At 44.6% G+C, this 18785-nt stretch overlaps 1 protein-coding gene across 2 annotated transcripts in view; it reads left to right on the top strand.

Annotated features, from left to right (window-relative positions):
• Positions 1–18785, top strand: part of DOCK1 (dedicator of cytokinesis 1) — a 518791-nt gene that overhangs the window by 398012 nt on the left and 101994 nt on the right. For both annotated transcript variants that reach the window (XM_061183775.1, XM_061183829.1), the window contains exons 30-31: positions 2026–2104; positions 10674–10774. In XM_061183775.1, the coding sequence (XP_061039758.1) occupies positions 2026–2104; positions 10674–10774 (180 nt within the window). The remainder of the gene's footprint in view (positions 1–2025; positions 2105–10673; positions 10775–18785) is intronic.

The raw sequence follows: 18785 nt of genomic DNA, 5'->3' as shown, positions 1-18785 counted from the left end.
ATTGATCTATATTTCTGTTTTTGTGCCAGCACCATACTGTCTTGATTATTCTAGCTTTGTAGTATAGTCTGAAGTCAGGGAACCTGATTCTTCCAGCTCTGTTTTCCTTTCTCAAGATTGCTTTGGCTATTCGGGTCTTTTGTGTTTCCATACAAATTGCAAAATTTTTTGTTGTAATTCTGTGGAAAATGCCATTGGTAGTTTGGCAGGGATTGCATTAAATCTGTAGATTGCTTTGTGTAGTATAGTCATTTTCACAATATTGATTCTTCCAATCCAAGAACATGGTATATCTCTCCATCTATTTATGTTATCTTTGAGTTCTTTCATCAGTGTTTTATAGTATTCAGAGTACAGGTCTTTTGCCTCCTTAGGTAGGTTTATTCCTAGGTATTCTTTTTGTTACAGTGGTAAATGGGGTTGTTTCCTTAATTTCTCTTTCTGATCTTTCATTGTTAGTGTATAGAAATGCAAGAGATTTCTGTGCATTAGTTTTGTATCCTGCAACTTTACCACATTCCTTGATTAGCTCTAGTAGTTTTCTGGCGGCATCTTTAGGATTTTCTATGTTATAGAATCATGTCATCTGCAAACAGTGACAGTTTTGCTACTTCTTTTCCAATCTGTATTCCTTTTATTTCTTTTTCTTCTCTGATTGCTGTGGCTAGGACTTCCAAAACTATGTTGAATAATAGTGACAAGAGTGGACGCCTTTGTCTTGTTCCTGATCTTAGAAGAAATGCTTTCACTTTTTCACCATTGAGAATGATGTTTGCTGTGGGTTTATCATATATGGCCTTTATTATGTTGAGATAGGTTTCCTCTATGCCCACTTTCTGGAGAGTTTTTTTTATTATAAATGGGTGTTGAATTTTGTCAAAAGCTTTTTCTGCATCTATTGAGATGATCATATGGTTTTTATTCTTTAATTTGTTAATATGGTATATCACATTGATTGATTTGCATATATTGAAGAATCCTTGCATCCCTGGGATAAATCCCACTTGATCATGGTGTATGATCCTTTTAATGTGTTATTGGATTTTGTTTGCTAGAGTTTTGTTGAGGATTTTTGCGTCTATCTTCATTAGTGATATTGGTCTGTACTTTTCTTTTTTTGTAATATCTTTGTCTAGTTTTGGTATCAGGGTGATGGTGACCTCATAGAATGAGTTTGGGAGTGTTCCTCCCTCTGCAATTTTTTGGAAGAGTTTGAGAAGGATAAGTGTTAGCTCTTCTCTAAATGTTTGATAGAATTCACCTGTGAAGCCAACTGATCCTGGACTTTTATTGGTTGGAAGATTTTTAATCACAGTTTCAATTTCATTACTTGTGATTGGTCTGTTTATATTTTCTAATTCTTCCTGGTTCCGTTTTGGACAGTTGTACCTTTCCAAGAATTTGTCCATTTCTTAGTAATCTTTTGAAGTTCTGACTACCTGGTCTTTGTTGCAAAAACTTCTGTGGATCCTGGCCCCACCCTTACCTCTTTGGAGCCGTCCCTCAGAGCGATCTGAGATGCTGTGTCCTAGGCTTAAGTCCTCAGTTTTGTCCGCCGAATAAAACATAATTCTCACCTTTTAGGTTGTGCATTTTTTTCCAGTCGACATGCCAAACCATTCCAAGCCTGACAGTGTGTAATAGTGGTTTCAAATGCTTCACTTTAAAAAGCCAGCTAAGCAAAGACCAATTTTATAACACTAATACATTGTGACTTGAGAAAAGTATTTAATTTGCACCTTTTCTTTTTTAAAAAAATTAGGGTTTTTAGTGATATTTTTCATATGTTACTTTCACACTGTTATTTTGGCCTGTTTCTTTTATTCTGCATGTTTCCTTGATTAATTTGGAGAACATCTGCATATAATTCTCCGGGCTTTTCACTGGCAAAACCTCGCAGCTTTTCACAGGACTTAGAGAGTTCCCGTGCCAGACAGTCTTGGATTGTAGCTAATTGAAATGCCAAACCTCCAAAGGTGCCAGAGCAGAAGTGTGTAATTATGTAATTTTCTCTTGATCTTTCAGAGTCTTTCTGCGAGCGATTAATCAGTATGCAGATATGCTGAACAAAAAATTTCTGGATCAAGCCAACTTTGAGCTGCAGGTAAGAGAAGAGGTAGACGTGACCTTTGTTGGGAAATCATGTTAAAACAAATTGCTGGTCTGAGCCCATATCTTATATTTCTAATCCTTGAACTTAAGTTTTCCCATTTAAGGTGTGGAAATGGAATTTACAGTGTGTGATACTGGAACCTGAGGATTGAAAATGATGCCTTTGGGCTATTTGCTCAATTTATCGAGGAAGGAGATGGAGCTGTTTCAGAGTGAAAGTCTTGAATCAGAGTGACAAGTAGGGGCTCTCTGAGCAGGAAGGCTGCCACGTCTCAATTGGTGAGGCTGCCAGGATTGTCTCAGACCATCCTAATGTGATGAGGATCAGCCCAGGAGGCGAAGTGAGTCTGCATCACGGAGCCCAGCTTGCTTGTAGATATAGATTTTCCCCTGATATATTCTCTTCCGGCTTTGTGCTGCCCCAGTTGGCCTTTACCAGGCAAAAGGTCGCAGCCCTGCAACACCCCTGGGTTGTGGTCAGCTGATCCTTCCATGTTGGCCCTACTTCTCCATTGCTTGTGGAGTGCGTGTGTGTGTGTGTGTGTGTGTGTGTGTGTGTGTGTGTAAAAAGGATTGATTTTTCCCTGGCATGATTTCTTACTATGCATCTGCTCTTTGTGACTCTCATTTCCACTGAACTTCAGATATATTTCTGCTAATCATGATTTTGCCATTATGTAGTTTCATTTACTAAAGTTTGCAAATAAAAGCATCCAAATGCAAACAGGTTAGTTTCCTGGGTGGGATTTTTCACTGAGAAGGAACCTGAAGAATTTATGTATACCCAGAGGGTGGTCTGGCTCAAAAATGAGTTACCAGATAACAAAAATTAGATAACCATCTACCTTCCCTTTTGCATTGTCTTCAGAAAATTTAGAGCTAATATGCTACTCGGTTTATTAGATTAAGTTCTTAGGTGCCTATGCCCTATTTCTTGTATCATTTTTTTAAATTAAAAATGTTTTATCGTCATTTAAGTACATAGTAGTACATCCGGTACCGTGTATTTGGAAATGTTACTTACTATTTTTCACAGTTTTAAATGTTTCATTATTTTCTCTGCTTAATGTTTGTTTTCACATGTCCTAATACACAGATACATGCACGTAAAATATTTATGCAGGGTAAATCCGCACATCGAATAAAATATGAAAGGCCCCTTACCACCCTTTCACCCTTTTCTCCCTCTGCTGGGTAACTTTTAAAATCATTGTTGTGTGTTCTCCTTGAGGCTTCTTTAAGCATTTACAGTTGACCCTTAAAAATGTGGGAGGGCGGGGTGGAAGGTGATTAATCTGAGTATAATTCAACCAACCACAGACTATGTAGTACTGTAGTAGTTACTACTGAAAAATATCCACCTGTAAGTGGACCCTAGTAATTCAAACTCGAGTTGTTCAAGAGTCAGTTGTATCTGGACCTAGGCCTGCTTTCTTTTGGTTTTGAACGTGAATTGGGTCATGCCACCCATGGTTTTCACTTCTATCATATTCCACAACATAAATGTACCAACATTGGTGCAGGCATTCCTGCACTGATTACCTGCAGGCTATTTTCAGTTTTTCCCGTTTCCAAGCAGTGCTTCCATGAACAGTGTGACACACGCATCTCAGTGCTGCATTGCTATAGAACAGGTTCCTGGAAGCATAATTGCCAGGCTGACTGGTAAGATATTTTAAGTTTCATGGACACTAATAAATTACCGACCTAATATGCGCTAGCAATTTGCAATCTCACCAGCCTTCTCTGAGAGCAGTCATTGTCTAGAGTCTTCTCCCATACCAATTTCTTTAAAATTGTTGATTCTTATTTTTATTGGTATTTCTCTGATTGCTAGTTGGGTTGAGAGTACTAATTGGCTGTGAGGATTTCTAGTATGAACTGTCTGATCATTTCCTCTGCTCATTTTTCTCTTAGGCTATTTGTCATACTTTTTTGTAAGTTGGAATTCATGATATAGCCTAGTCATGGGTTTAGGTTTATCGTATAGAAATGTTTGATTTTTCTGTAGTTAAATGTGTCAGTTCTTTTATGGCTTTTGGGTTTTATGTTTTGCTTGGCAAATCCGTCTTTGATTATGAATTTAACTATTCTTTATGTAGATAGTCTCTGCTACTACCTTTATAGTTCTGCTTTTTTTTTAACTTTCCAATGATTAATCCATCTGTGATTTCTTTTTTTAATGAGTTTTGAAAAATTGAAGTATAGTTGATTTACAGTTCTGTTTGCTTTAAGTGTACAGCAAAGTGATTCAGATACATATATATATATATATAAAATATATTTATCTATATTCTTTTTCAGATTCTTTTCCATTATAGGTTATTACAAGACATTGAATATAGTTCTCTGTGCTATACAGTTGGTCCGTGTTGTTTATCTACATCTGCATTTTCTATAGTTAGTGTTAGGGGTTAGAGTTTAACTTCACTTTTTCCCACATTATTTTATTGTCGAGAAAAAATTAGTCAGTCTAAGAAAGAATTGGAAAATTTAATTCAAGCTGAATTTGAGGATTATAACCCAGGGAGAACATCTCAGAAAGCTCTGAGAACTGTTCTGCCAGTTAGAAATCAAGGCACACTTATATAAGTTTTTTTGAGACAGAGGGTGGTACATCAAATGACATATTATTGACAGTTTACATAATCCAGATCTAAGTCATCAAGTTGTTTCGTGTGACCCCTTACAAGGTCAAGAAGGGATGTTATCTTTTTTTTTTTTTTTAACATCTTTATTGGAGTATAATTGCTTTACAATGGTGTGTTAGTTTCTGCTTTATAACAAAGTAAATCAGTTATACATATACCTATGTTCCCATATCTCTTCCCTCTTGCATCTCCCTCCCTCCCACCCTCCCTATCCCACCCCTCTAGGTGGTCACAAAGCACAGAGCTGATCTCCCTGTGCTATGCGGTTGCTTCCCACTAGCTATCTATTTTACGTTTGGTAGTGTATATATGTCCATGCCACTCTCTCACTTTGTCACATCTTACCCTTCCCCCTCCCCATATCCTCAAGTCCATTCTCTAGTAGGTCTGTGTCTTTATTCCCATCTTGCCACTAGGTTCTTCATGACCTTTTTTTTTTTTTTCTCCCTTAGATTCCATATATATGTGTTAGCATACTGTATTTGTTTTTCTCTTTCTGACTTACTTCACTCTGTATGACAGACTCTAACTCCATCCACCTCACTACAAATAACTCAATTTTGTTTCTTTTTATCATCTCACACCGGTCAGAATGGCCATCATCAGAAAATCTAGAAACAGTAAATGCTGGAGAGGGTGTGGAGAAAAGGGAACACTCTTGCACTGTTGGTGGGAATGTAAATTGATACAGCCACTATGGAGAACAGTGTGGAGGTTCCTTAAAAAACTAAAAATAGAGCTACCATACGACCCAGCAATCCCACTACTGGGCATATACCCTGAGAAAACCATAATTCAAAAAAAGTCATGTACCACAATGTTCATTGCAGCTCTATTTACAATAGCCAGGACATGGAAGCAACCTAAGTGTCCATCATCGGATGAATGGATAAGGAAGATGTGGCACATATATACAATGGGATGTTATCTTTTAAGGAGTTGTCTTATTGATGGGAGGAGAATGTTTCTCTTTATGGTTGAGCAGCTATTTTCTGCCAATGGCGGAGGTTTGGTCAATGCCTAATGCAGATACACAATGCACAGTGAGGGGAGAAAGGAGTCCAAAGGGCAGAGAAGAATTTTTATGTTTAAATAACATATGAATTTTATTTCACATTATAAATAGTTTCTTCTTTCCCAATGATTTGAACTGCCACTGAGAAAACTCATAATTACAAATGCATGTGTGTACAGTTCTGTTTTCTGTGTTATTACCTATGGGTTTTATACCCAGCTAGTATAACCAGGACTTCCCCGCTAGTGTGTTACTGCAAAATTATCTTGACTCTTTTTGCGCGTTTCCTCTTCTGTGTGAAATTCAAAATCACCTTGTTAAACTTCTTAAACATGCTGTCTACATTTTAACTAGGATTCTATTGAATTCATAAATAATTGTAGGGGAAATGTAACAGCACTTCGGGGAATACGTGGCAGTATTTTTTTTTTCCCATCCCACACAGGAATATTTAGGCCTTTTTATGTGTCCTTCATTAGGTTTTCTTGTTTTATCCATGTAGGCCGTGCCTATCACGTGCTGAGTACATGGCTGTGTATTTCAGGTGTGACTGCTGTGGGTGTGGGCTTACTGGTTATTGCTGAGCTTGTGCATTGTTTCATGCATACGGTCCTCTGGACGCTCCCTTCAGGCCCAACACCTTGGCTGCAGTGAGCCCTTTTGGCCTTTGTCCCTTGGCAAGTGTGAAGTGCATTTGATTGTTCCACTTTGGAGGGCTCCCACCCTCCCACCCCCAGGGGGAGGCTTGGGTGCCATGTGGCCGAGGCCGCCTTCAGCGTGTGGTCCAGGCAGCGGGCGCTCCCACAAGGTGCGTTTTTATGTTCTGACATTCCCTGCACAGTTCTCTCTCCTGACACTTCCTTCTCCTTTAACTAATCATCCCTGTGGGCTGCTTCTGCTTCCCTCTGTCCCTCTTCGGTCTGCTTCTCATTGCCAGCAAGTATGCTACCAAGAACTCTTTTTTCTTAACCTTATCCTAGTGAGCTGCCAGCCTGACACCCTATCACCTCCCCAGATCTGTAGTGTATATTTCATACAAACAGAGACCTTCCCCTACGTGACTAGAGTAAGAATACGAAATGCAGGAAACTTACATTCTCATCACCCCTAACCAGTCCTCAGACCACATTCAAGTTCAGTCGTCCCAATCCCATCCTTCACAGGTCAGCATCACAAATGCCGTTAGTTGTCACATCTGAAATCACGCATAGCTTACAGGGTTTTTTTTTTTTAATGTTTGTATTTTTATGTGATTTTTTTAAAGACTTTATTAATGGCAGTTTCAAGTTCACAGCAAAATGAAGAGGGAGGTGCAGAGATTTCCCGTAGACCCCCGCCTCCTGCACACGAAGCTGCCCCACTATCAACATCCCCTACCAGATGGTACATTTGTTACAATGGATGGACCTACACTCACAGATCATAATCACTGAGTCCTTACTTTACATTACGGTACACTGTAGACGTTTTGTCCACTCTGTGGGTTTGGACAAATGGAGAATGACACGCATCCAGTTCCATTGCCCTAAAACTCCTTGTCCTCCTCCTATTCATCCCTCCCTCCCCCGATACGTTCAGTTTCTGTGTGTCTTTCGTCTCCTTCAGGCTAGCACAGTTGCTCACTCTTTCCTGGCTGTTCTGTCCTCGGCACTCTAGCAGAGCACAGGTCTGGGTTTGCAGACGGCCCTGCACTTGGGTTGCCTCACGTTCCCCAGTGCTTAGACCCAGACTGCGCCCTTGGGAGGAACATCACAGAAGTCATGACCCCTGCCCCCCATGCCAGATGCTCCCAACTCCTGGGGGGCCCCCTCGTCCTGTTCAGGCTCTGACAATGGCCAGGGGATTTTTGAGATGCACAATAGGCAGGCTCCTCATTCCTAAGGATATAAAAATCTCCTGTGGGTCCCAGTCCTGCTTTACAGGTGGAAACGCTGGGTCGCCAGGCACGCGGGCCACGGGGGAAGCTCCTTCTTCAGGGCATTGGACTACGCAGTTCCCCTAAATATCTCCCAGGGCAGGGTTTTCAGGAGACTTGTGGCTCAGCTGTCGTCCTGGCCGCTGTGTGAGTGAAGAGAAGGAATATAGAGTTAGTGAAACTGGCATTTAAAAAGACACATTCATATTTTTGTTGATGTTGTTTTTATGGGCAGCAGGTATACATTAAAATACGTTCTGGGTCCTGCTCCAGTGGTGCCCCTGACCCAAACGTGGCCAGGGACCCCTGCCAGTGCTGTGAGAGGAGGGCACTGCTGGGAGATGGGTGGCCATAGCGGGGCGGTGTTAGTTCCAGAAACAAAGGAAGCAACTTGTACTTTATTGATTTGAGTCACCCCTTTTATTATAAAAAGGCCTAACAGAGGAAGTGCCTTTGTGGGCAGGAAAGAGTGTGGCCTGTGAGGTCCAGGATGGCCCGCTGGAGACCCTTGTTCTGCTTCACGTGGTTTTTTTTTGTGGTTTGGAGCAAGTCTCTGAACCTCATTTGTGAAATGGGAAGACCAGCACTTAGCTGGGAATGAGCTGCTCTGTTCCTGAGGAAATGCCGGTTCCTGAGGAGCTCTGGATAAATGAAGCCCACCACACTCTTAGCTACATCCATGCTTGAAAATTTCCTCTTTTATTTCTCTGGTCACTGAAAATAGAGTCATTATTGTTAACACTTTGTTTTTACGTAACTCTGTGTAACCATCTCATTGGATGCAATGAATATTATCCCTGTTTTGTAAATAAGAAAATGAATACCCACAAATTTCTTCCTAAGATCATTGAAGGCACCTTGGAGCTTGGACATGTGATGGAAACTCTGTCCAGCTCTTTTCCACTGGGAGCAGGTGAAAGTTCCCCTGAAATATCCTGTGGTACAAGAATGGTCTACTGAGGAGTATCTGTGATGGCCAGTCTCTGAGCCCCTTGCTGCAGTTCCTGGGGTGGGGAGGGTCTCCCCGCTTATCTCTCACCTGCTCTCCCCAATCCCCCACCCTCGGGTGCCGCCCTCTGAGAGAGGATGCAGATGGAAGCAATCTGGAGGAAATGTCCCTAGAGTTTTCATTTGCATTTGAGAAATCCCCAGGCGTTCATCCCTCAAATATTGATTATTCCTGATGGATCACTTAGGTTGAGCCAGGCTCTGCCCCAGACCTGGAATCCTGCCCCTACCCTGTGTACCGTGGAGTGTAAAGGGAGGATGATTAGGGCAGGACCGTAGGGACAGACCAAGGTGCTCGAGGGTGCGGAGAGGGCGAACACACCTGGTCCAGGTATGCTGAGACCCAGTGAGGGAGGAGAGGGGGGTGGACCCGGCATCTGCAAAGGCCCAGGGGCGGGGAGAGCATCAGCTCAGGGATCTGATGGGAAGACAAGGGTGCAGAGTATGGATGGAAAGGCTGCTGCAAGGCGGAAGCAGAGGGAACCAGGCCGCGGGACTCCCCTTCAAACTCTGTTCTGACCGGAAACGTGTGGGAAGCTCCTGAAGAGGTTTGAGCTGGGGTGTGGCCCCCTCAGATTAGTGTCAGTTCCCTCTGGCTGCCCTGTGGGACGAGGCGAGGACAGGAAACAGGAAGCAGGCTGTTCTGGTCTGTGAGGGATGATGCTGACCTGGGGTGGGTGATACCCCAGCACTGAGACAAAGTGGGTGGGCTTGGGAGGGATTTATAAGGTGAAGCGGAAGGACTTGCTGATTGAAACGGTGGGATGCTGTGAAGGACAAAGCCCAGAATAAATCCCAGGTTTCTCCCCTGGGCAGTGAGGGGTATGCCCGTGCCATTTATTGAGTTCAAGCGGAAAGCCCCCATTCATGATCCAAGAATTCGTCCTTCATTTTAATTTTCTTCACCTGGTCTTAAACATTGACCTAATCAGGGGGTCTTAGTTTCATGACTTTAGGAATCTACCCATCGTAACACTTCTTGTTGAAGAATACTTTTATGGGATACTGTGTCCAGATACACAGAGCTTCCAGTGAAGAGCTTTACGATGACAAAATCATTTTATAGTAAATTGTCATTTAAGCCACGTACAGTCTGTAAGTCCTTGAAATATGAAATGTTGGATCTTTTTACGTCTTCCTCAATTTTCTAGTGTTTATATATTTTTCGTATCACAAAAATGATAAATTATAGATATCTATACAGTAAGTCCCCTACCTACGAACCTTCAAGTTGTGAACTTTCAAAAATGCAAATGTGCGTTCGCATGTCCAATCACGCACGTTAGTTCACGTGTCTGGCGTACATTGTCCCTTGCATGCATCCTCTACAATTGGTTGTGCTTTTGTGTACTTTACAGTACTGTATAGAGTACAGTAGTACAGTATCTTTATTTCAAGCCCAGGACGTCCGAAAGCAAGCGTAAAAGCAGTGGTATATAGCTGATTGTGTTAGTTGGGTACCTAGGCTAACTTTGTTGGACTTATGACCAAGTTGGACTTACGAACGTGCTCTCGGAACTCCTTCATATGTAGGGGACTTGCTGTATACTATGAGGTAAGGGGCGCCATAATACAGTATTAATAACAGCTAACATTTATTACGTGCTTACCGTGCTCCCGGCACCACTGGATGGGGACTGCATGTCTTTACTCCCTCCGTCCTTGAGCAGCCCTATCAGGTAGGTACTGTTGAAATTCCCACTTTACCTGAGGAAACCGAGGCACAGAGAGGTTGGAGTGTCTGCCTAAGTAAGTGGCTGAGCTGGGATCTGACTGCTTGCACTGTCAGAGCCCATGCTCAGCCCTGAACCACACCGTGGGTGGCTGATTAGCAATGTGTATGTAGAGAGTGTGGCTTTCAAACCTTTCAGAAGTGTGTGCTGGGCAAATGCTATTCTAAACGTCTCGGAGCGTTTCTGAGATCCTATATTAATCGGTTCGGCACCTTAGCATCTCCCCTTTTTGGTTTCAGCTGTGGAACAACTATTTTCACCTGGCTGTCGCTTTCCTCACTCAAGAGTCCTTGCAGCTGGAGAATTTTTCAAGTGCAAAGAGAGGGAAAATCCTGAACAAGTAAGTCCACGTAGCCCCAGTTGCACGGGCAGGAGCCTGCAATTCTGTTAGCACAGTCTTCTTGCGTCCTCTAAGCCAACTGGGTACCAATTGAGATGTAATCATGGTGTAATGAGAGGGTGGTTTCAAACCATGAATTGAGTATTGCATTTTTTGACCCATGAATCCAGATCTAAAATTGCAGATTCATTCTGGTGGGCTGCAAGTCAGTGTCATTCAAGACTATTAGCACCGAACAGAATGGGAGGTTCGGGAGATAATTGCTTTCGCTGTGCACCGTGCTGATGTCACGCCACGTATGGTTTGCTGTATTGCTTAATTGTCCAACGCTGCTTCAAACAAGGAAGCTTCTGATGGAAGCTGTTGGCATCTTGGGATTGGGGAACAACTCATTGCGGAGTGAGGAGTCATCTGGGGTTCCTTCTTTGCAAGAGATGACCCCGGTCCTCTTCCAGGCAGGAGCTCTGAAAGGGCTTAACTAGCCCTTGGATTATCCTGAAAACGTCTGAGAAGCCCCGGGGAAACCAGGATCCCTGCCTGGCTCCTTCAGCACTGCATCCGGAACAGATCCTGGTCCAGGGTCAGGAAAAGAACCCTTGCGTGGGTTTCTTTGCAACCCTTGGGCTCTCTCTCTGCCTCAGTTTCACCAGCGTCTCAGTTCTCTGGGGGCCCCTTCCATCAGTACATCACGTTGCTAAGTCATCCGTCCCTGTTCATTTCGTAATCCCTCTGAGCCGTGTTGACGGTTCCAAGGCGTTGCCAGCCTGGTACCATCACTGAGGTTAGAGATTCCAGGGCCTCTCAGAAGGGGACAGCTGCTCAGCCCTCCTGGCATCCCAGGAGTGTGTGTCTCCCTTGCAGACCAAATGGAAAGCACACTATCCCTGGGGAGTAAGAAGTAGTTCAGCGGATATTTACAGAGCACGTATGACCTGCCAGTGACTTTCTAAGAACGTTTTATGCACTTTTCACATAGAATCATTCGAACAAAAACCAAAACTATTCCATAGGTTCTCTTATCATCTTTATTTTCCAGACGAGGAAGTGAAGCAGGTTGTGAACCAGGGTCCCATGTCTCACACCGAGTCATTCTAACTCGGGCAGTTCAGAGCCCGAGACGTTTAGCTGGGCTGCTTTTAGAACCTTAAATCCTTCCCTGAGACCATCTGAAAGTCAGCTTTCATCGGGTCATCTTGGGACTTCCCTGGCTTCCCTTCCCAGTGGTTAAGACTCCCTGCTTCCCAGGTTCGATCCCTGGTCGGGGAACTAAGATCCCTCATGCCACGTGGAGCAACCAAAACCAAAACCAAAACAAAACAAAACATCGAGCCGTCTTTCCTTCAAGCTTCCGCAGTTGAATGACTGGTCTGTTGGCCGTTGATAGAGACAAGTGTTCCTTCTTCAGAAAGGGAAATGCACCCCGGGTGGCGTGGGCCCAGTGGGTGCCCAGCGGGGATGGCAGGGAAGATGGCCTCCCCCCCTCCGAGCCAGCAGGGTTTATCCCTCATCTTGGCTCAGGAGACAGACTTTTCTAGGCAGCACCTTCCGGGGATTGGCTCAACAGGGATGCTACCACTTTGTGAAATTTACATTCCCTCAGTGCTCCCAGGAAGTTAGGGATGGCTCCCAGCTTGTTGTCATTGATGAAAGGCTGTCATGGGGAAAGCTGTTGGTAATGGAAACACTAATAACCAGCACACACAGAACTCGGCCCTAGCCGCTCCCCCCCAGAGCCCTCCAGAGCCCTGGTTATCCTGTCCTGCCCTCCTGTGTGCAGTGCTCATGTGGGGTGAGGCTGGGGTCCAGCCCCAGCTCCAGCCGACACTGGTGCCCATTCCTTGCCAAGCTCGTAGCACATCCTACCCTTAGAGATGCCTGCGGAGAAGAACTGAGTTTAAACCGGAAATCTGCCTGAAAAGAGCTGACGTCTCCTTCACAGTTTGGCGAATAAAACCATTTGATTCTGAGCATTCTCCGGTCAGGGTGGGGCCCGTCTCTCTCCCTGGGCCCTTTCCTTGGTGGTGTGAGAGCATTAACATCTAAGCTAGAGCGACACCAATAAATTCATTCACCACACAGGGCCTTGTCCACCAGAGAAAACGTTTGCTTCCCACATCGTGCTGTGCCTTCTGAAGCTTCAAAGCCAAGGAAAATTAAACACAGCTAGCTGGTGTCGCCCCTCCCAGAGGGCCTCTGAATCGGGCTTTTAGAATTCTCTCTCTCACAGCCGTGGCAAGGAGAGACTCCGGATTTTCCCTTTGAAATTGTCTCATGGATCCCCCGAGGGAAAAAGCCCCAAACATTTCAGAAATTGTCTTTGCAGGAGTGTCTCAGCTTCTGTGCAGCCCGAGGGGCCCTCTCCCAGGGGCACAGGTTCAGTGTGTGGCCATGACAGGCCACCGAGGAGAAGGAATTTCCAGCGTCCGTGTTGAGCGCTCTTGGCCTATGAGGCCGCGTGGCTGAGATAAAACGTTGGTTCACTTGTTGTATTCACCCTGCCTCTCGCCACACCTTGAACACTTTATCATCCATGTGCAATTTTAATTTCTAAATAGCAAAACCTGCATGAGAAATATTAGGAGATGGTCCTACCCAAATGCTTAAATTTTCTAGTGCCTTAGAAATGTTTTAATTTGTTTCACATTGTGCCATGTACTCATGGCACTAGAGTCCTGGTGCTTGGGACCCAGAGATAAAACGTTCACAGTCTAGGGGGCAGGTAGCTGTGCAAAATTACATGATTGGAGTAGAACGTAAGTGCTCCCCAGATGCCTTGGCAGCCTGGAGGTGGGCACGTAGGACTCAGCCTGGGTGGCAAAGGTGGCTGAGATGTTTACCAGATTGATTGACTGAGCCCCTTGTCAGCAAACAGCCAGTCCCAAAAGGGGTCATGGCGTCCTAAGGGGCATGGCCCACTCTATAAGCGGAAATGCTCTGCGTTGCTGAAGCATAAGTGAGGGGCCGAGCCTGGAGTGATTGGGACTTGGGGCAAGGTGCGAGGGACCAGGTGACACGGGGATTAACCCCAGGCGTCTGAGCAAATGGCTGGCTACTGATTTCCAGCACAGTGGAGCGTGATTCAGGGGGTTATTTTCTTCTAGAGGGAAAGGCCGTGGGGTCTGAAAGTGGAGTGATGCCCCCCTGTTTAGTAGCCTCTGGCCGTCGACATCAGCTTGTCTACTGCTGTAGGGTTTGTGAATCCAGCCCAGGGCTTCGGCGTGAGCCCCCTCGTGACCCCAACGCTGCCCTTCCTCTCTGCCGCGGCCTGCAGCTCCTCACGTCTGCCTGGTCCACAGCACTGTGGCTCAGAACAATAGAAAATTCCAGTATCAGAAGATCTGCCTGTTCCTTCCCTCTTGTTAAGCTTCACGTCCTCCTGGTGACCTAGGTTGGGGAGATAATTAGGATATTTATTCCAAAGGCATTCCCCAAAGCACGTGGCAGTAACATCAAAGAATGGGCCATAGCGTGCAGAACACTGATTATGTCAGACCCAAACTGAGTACAAGATTTGGCAATGAGCCACAAAATAAATAACCTCTAGGAATCTAAGTCCATAATGTGAACATTTAACTGACTCACCTTCAGACATCCTTGGCACTAGTGACTCCTAACAAAGACAGAGAAGGCGACAGAATGCTAACCCTGACCTTCATGAATGTCCCACCCTCCATCCCCCACGCCTTGTACATTACGGGGGCTCCGGAAGCATGAGTCAAATGTGAAAGAGTTGGCTTTGGATTAGCAGCCAGCTTGACCATTTTAGTTTGTAAGACATCGTGTGTCCTAGCTTTGGGGCAATGGGGTGATGGGACTGCAAATGGCCTTCTGTGTTCAGGACCAGACTGCATTCTGGAAGAGGAAAGGGGTCCATGAATAGGCCTTCAGCAGCGCTAAGCATAAAATGCCCATTTAAAAATTCCAGCCCGAGAGGGTAAAGCGTGATGGCCAAGCCCAGGTCAGTGGATTTGAACCTATGTGATTAATGTGGGTTCCTCATGGTACCCTCTCCCCAGTTGGTCCCGGGATGTTTCCCATCCTTTTCTGGTTCGTTTTGTTTTTCCTATAGAAGTCTATCCTCAGCTCACTGCCTCTTCTAAGAGGACAGGTTTCACTACTGGACCAAAATACCTCATAAACAAAATATCACAATGTTTCCAAACACTGGGTTCTGAAACATCAGTGTGTTAATTCATACTGTACACATTACTTTTTAGGGAAACCAAAAGGAAAGAAGTACACAGTGACAAGCCTTGCTTTGCAGTGTGACCTAATCTGAAGCTGCAGTTGAACGTTCCAAATTATAAAAGGAAATAATTTGTGTTTGTGCTAATTTTTTTCCCAAGAGACTCAAATTATTCCAGATAAATTCACTATATACTAAGAATTAGAAGGGGACCCAAGGAGATGGACTCAACAAGCTGTAACCTGTGCTAAGGTCCTTTTCGAAGGGTTAATTAAGTGTCCCACATGCATTAGCGATGCTATATTCTTTTTTTTTTTTTTTTAGTTGAAGTATAGTTGATTTACAACATTGTGTTAGTTTCTGGTGTACAGCAAGGTGATTCAGTTATATATTTTTTTCAGATTATTTTCCATTATAGGTTGTTACAAGATATTGAATATAGTTCCCTGTGCTATACAGTAAATCATTATTGCTTACTTCTTTTATATAAAATAGTGTGTATCTGTTAATCCCATACTCCTAATTTATTCCTCCTCCCATCCCTTTCCCCGTTGGTAGCCGTAAGTTTGTTTTGAGTCTCTTTCTGTATTGTAAATAAATTCATTTGTATTATACTTTAGATTCCACATACAAGTGATACTATATGGTATTTGTCTTTCTCTGTCTGACTTACTTCACTCAGTATGACAATCTCTAGGTCCATCCATGTTGCTGCAAATGGCATTATTTCATTCTTTTTTATGGCTGAGTAATATTCCATTGTAAATATATACCACATCTTCTTTTAGTGATGCTGAATTTTTTTTTTGTGCACATATTTATTTTCTTTCTTAAAAAACATTTTTTTTAATTTTTTTTTTATACAGCAGGTTCTTATTAGTTATCTATTTTATACATATTAGTGCATATATGTCAATCCCAATCTCCCAATTCATCCCACCACCACCACCCCCTCACCCCCCCCACCACCACCCAGGGATGCTGAATTTTTTTGAACGTGATAAAACTTTATGCAGTGGAGGACACATCAGACCCCTGTGTCTAGTAAGGCTTATTCCCATCTGTCACATTTGGGGTCCCGTCTCCTCCCACCTCCCCAGAACTTACCAGTCTTTCCCATAAAAATAAAAATGTCTCACCCCACCCATCATCTCCCTCCAGCTCCCTCCGTGCCTCTCTCACTCCACACCCCCCACCCACTCCTGATGCTGGCTGCGGGCCAGCTCTGTCCTGGGCTCCCAGAACCCCTCTGTAGGTTTTCCTCCTAGTTTTGGCCTCTCCGCTCCTCCCTTGTCAGGCTCAGACTCCTCCCTCCACCCATTAAGTGCAGGAGCTCTTCAAGTCTTGGTGTTAGGCCTTCTCATTCTGTTCTCTTTCCTTAAGATAGCAGCTTTTAAATTGTGCATCTCAGCCCTTCATTGGGCTGGGATAGCAACTTAGTGGGCCATTGTATTAATTTCTTAGAGTCATCTGCCATAATGTAACAACACAAACTAAGTGAAACAACAGAAATTTATTGTCTCATAGTTACAGAGGCCAGAGGTTGAAGTCAAGGCATCAGCAGAGTTGTTTCCTTCTGGAAGCTCAGAGGGAGGACCTTGTCCATGCCTCTCTCCTATCTTCTGGGGGGTGGGTGGCGCCCATCCTTGGTGCTCCGTGGCCATGGCCCCCATTCTTGGTGCTCCATGGCCCCCATTCTTGGTGCTCCGTGGCCGTGGCCCCCATTCTTGGTGCTCCATGGCCGTGGCCCCCATCCTTGGTGCTCCGTGACCGTGGCCCCCATCCTTGGTGCTCCGTGGCCATGGCCCCCATCCTTGGTGCTCCGTGGCCGTGGCGCCCATCCTTGGTGCTCCGTGGCCGTGGCCCCCATCCTTGGTGCTCCGTGGCCGTGGCTGTCTAACTCTTGTCTCTGCCTCCCTCTTCACGTGGCCTTCAGCCTTGTTTGTCTATGTCTCTAAATGTATCCCTCTCCTTATAATGATGCCAGTCCTTGGATTTAAGGCCTGCCCCATCCAGCATGACCTCATCTTAACAGGGTTACATCTTGTAAAGACCCTCTTTAGGGGGTCACATTCACAGGTAGTAAGGGTTAGGGCTTTAACAGATCTTTATGGAAGACACAAGTCAACCACATGAGCCAAGACCAACATACATTTTTTTCCCTTTTTTTTTTTTCAGTGAAATAGAATATAAGAAAGCATCAGAGTTGATTGCAGGTAGTAAAGTTAAATATTATTTCATAGAACTTTTGTATACATACATTTTTATGCATGCTGCTTAGTAAAGTATATTTCTTATTGCAAAAGAGTTTTTGAAACTTAAGAAAAATACTTATAAATCTGCCTCTGCAGCCTTGGTTCACAGCACACCCCTCCTTTTTAGGGGAAGGAGTAAGGCAAGCTCCCTGTCCTCCAGTCTCACTGCCTTTTTTGGTCCATATACTCACCTACCCGCCCCCACCCCCGCCACAGGGCCTTTGCACCTGCTGGTCTCTTCCCCTCTCTGTCTGGATTACACCTTTCCTTCTTCAAATCTTGGGTAAAAATTACTGTCTAAGAGAGCTTCTCCCACAGCCAACCTGGACCCACTCCTCCAATTTTTCCTAAAGAATTGTGACCATGACCTCAAAAAAAACATAAATAATAACAAAAAAAACTACTATATATACATATATGTGTGAGTCTTGTATGATTATTTAATGCCCATCTCTACTACATGTTAATAGTCCCTCAGGTCTGTGGATTGTGTCTCTTTTCCACATTATATTAGTGTTCCCATATTAGCTCTGTGCCTGGCCTTCAGTAAGCATTTAGTAATTCATTAAACAATGAATAATGCTTACAGAACAAATTAATCTAAAAGACCATTGCAACCATGAGGGGGATGCTGTGATGAGGCCCACTCTGAGCTTTTAAAGGAAGGACCAGCCTGGCTTCATTGCTTGTTAGGACAGACAAGGGCACCATCTCCTCGTTCTCCCAAAGGCCTGGGAGATGAACATCATGCCATCATTATCCCAATACTACACATGAGGAGACCAAGGGTCAGAGTGGTCAGGTAATTTTCCCAGTGTGCTTAGATTTGGTCTCAGGTTGGTCTTACCCCCAAGCTCAGGCTATCTCTGGTGGACATGGGATTCCTGCTTTTTGGGGCAAAGATTCAGGAAAGCAGGTGCTAAGGTAAGGTCTCAGAGACCAGAGTCATGCTATTTTGGGTCAGAGTTACAGGCCTGGATGTGGGATCTGGGATCTCCCTGGGCTGTCTAAAGGATGCCTCCTGGGAGCTCCCTCGGGCTGGCCGTTTGAAGTTGTCCACTCACTTTGTGGGTGGGCACAGGCGACCTGGGTGTGGTGGGGAGCACCAGGTGACTCCGGCTTTGCAGAAACAGGCATGTCATTTCACCCCCAGGAGTCTCTGCTTCCTCCGTGGGAAGATGGCTACGGGAACGTCTTCTTCCTCACCTTGTGGTCTTACTTTGAGAATCAAATCAAATGAAACACACCACACATGCACTTTGAGGGGTGAGACACAGTGCTGTGCTGTGGCATCGTGGAAGTCTGCCCTCTCTGGTCCTCGAGGTGCATGCTGGGGGTGAAGAACAGGAGTTCTTTGGGAGTCTGGAGACTTGTGCAGTCTCTTCTCCCCTTGCCCTGTGACCATGGCCAAGTCATTTTGCTTCCCCCCCAGCAGTAGTTCAGTTCCCTCAACTATAAATCTTTAGTCATGGACTTAGTTACGATCTCTAAGGCTGCCACCAGCTCTGGAATTCTCTCTCCAGGTAGGAGCATGATCCCAGATACTCTCCATTACTGCTTTTTTCTCCTC

The sequence above is a fragment of the Eubalaena glacialis genome, chromosome 1, assembly GCF_028564815.1.
Source record: "Eubalaena glacialis isolate mEubGla1 chromosome 1, mEubGla1.1.hap2.+ XY, whole genome shotgun sequence".
Taxonomy (NCBI): domain Eukaryota; kingdom Metazoa; phylum Chordata; class Mammalia; order Artiodactyla; family Balaenidae; genus Eubalaena; species Eubalaena glacialis.
This window is presented reverse-complemented; position numbering and strand designations above follow the sequence as displayed.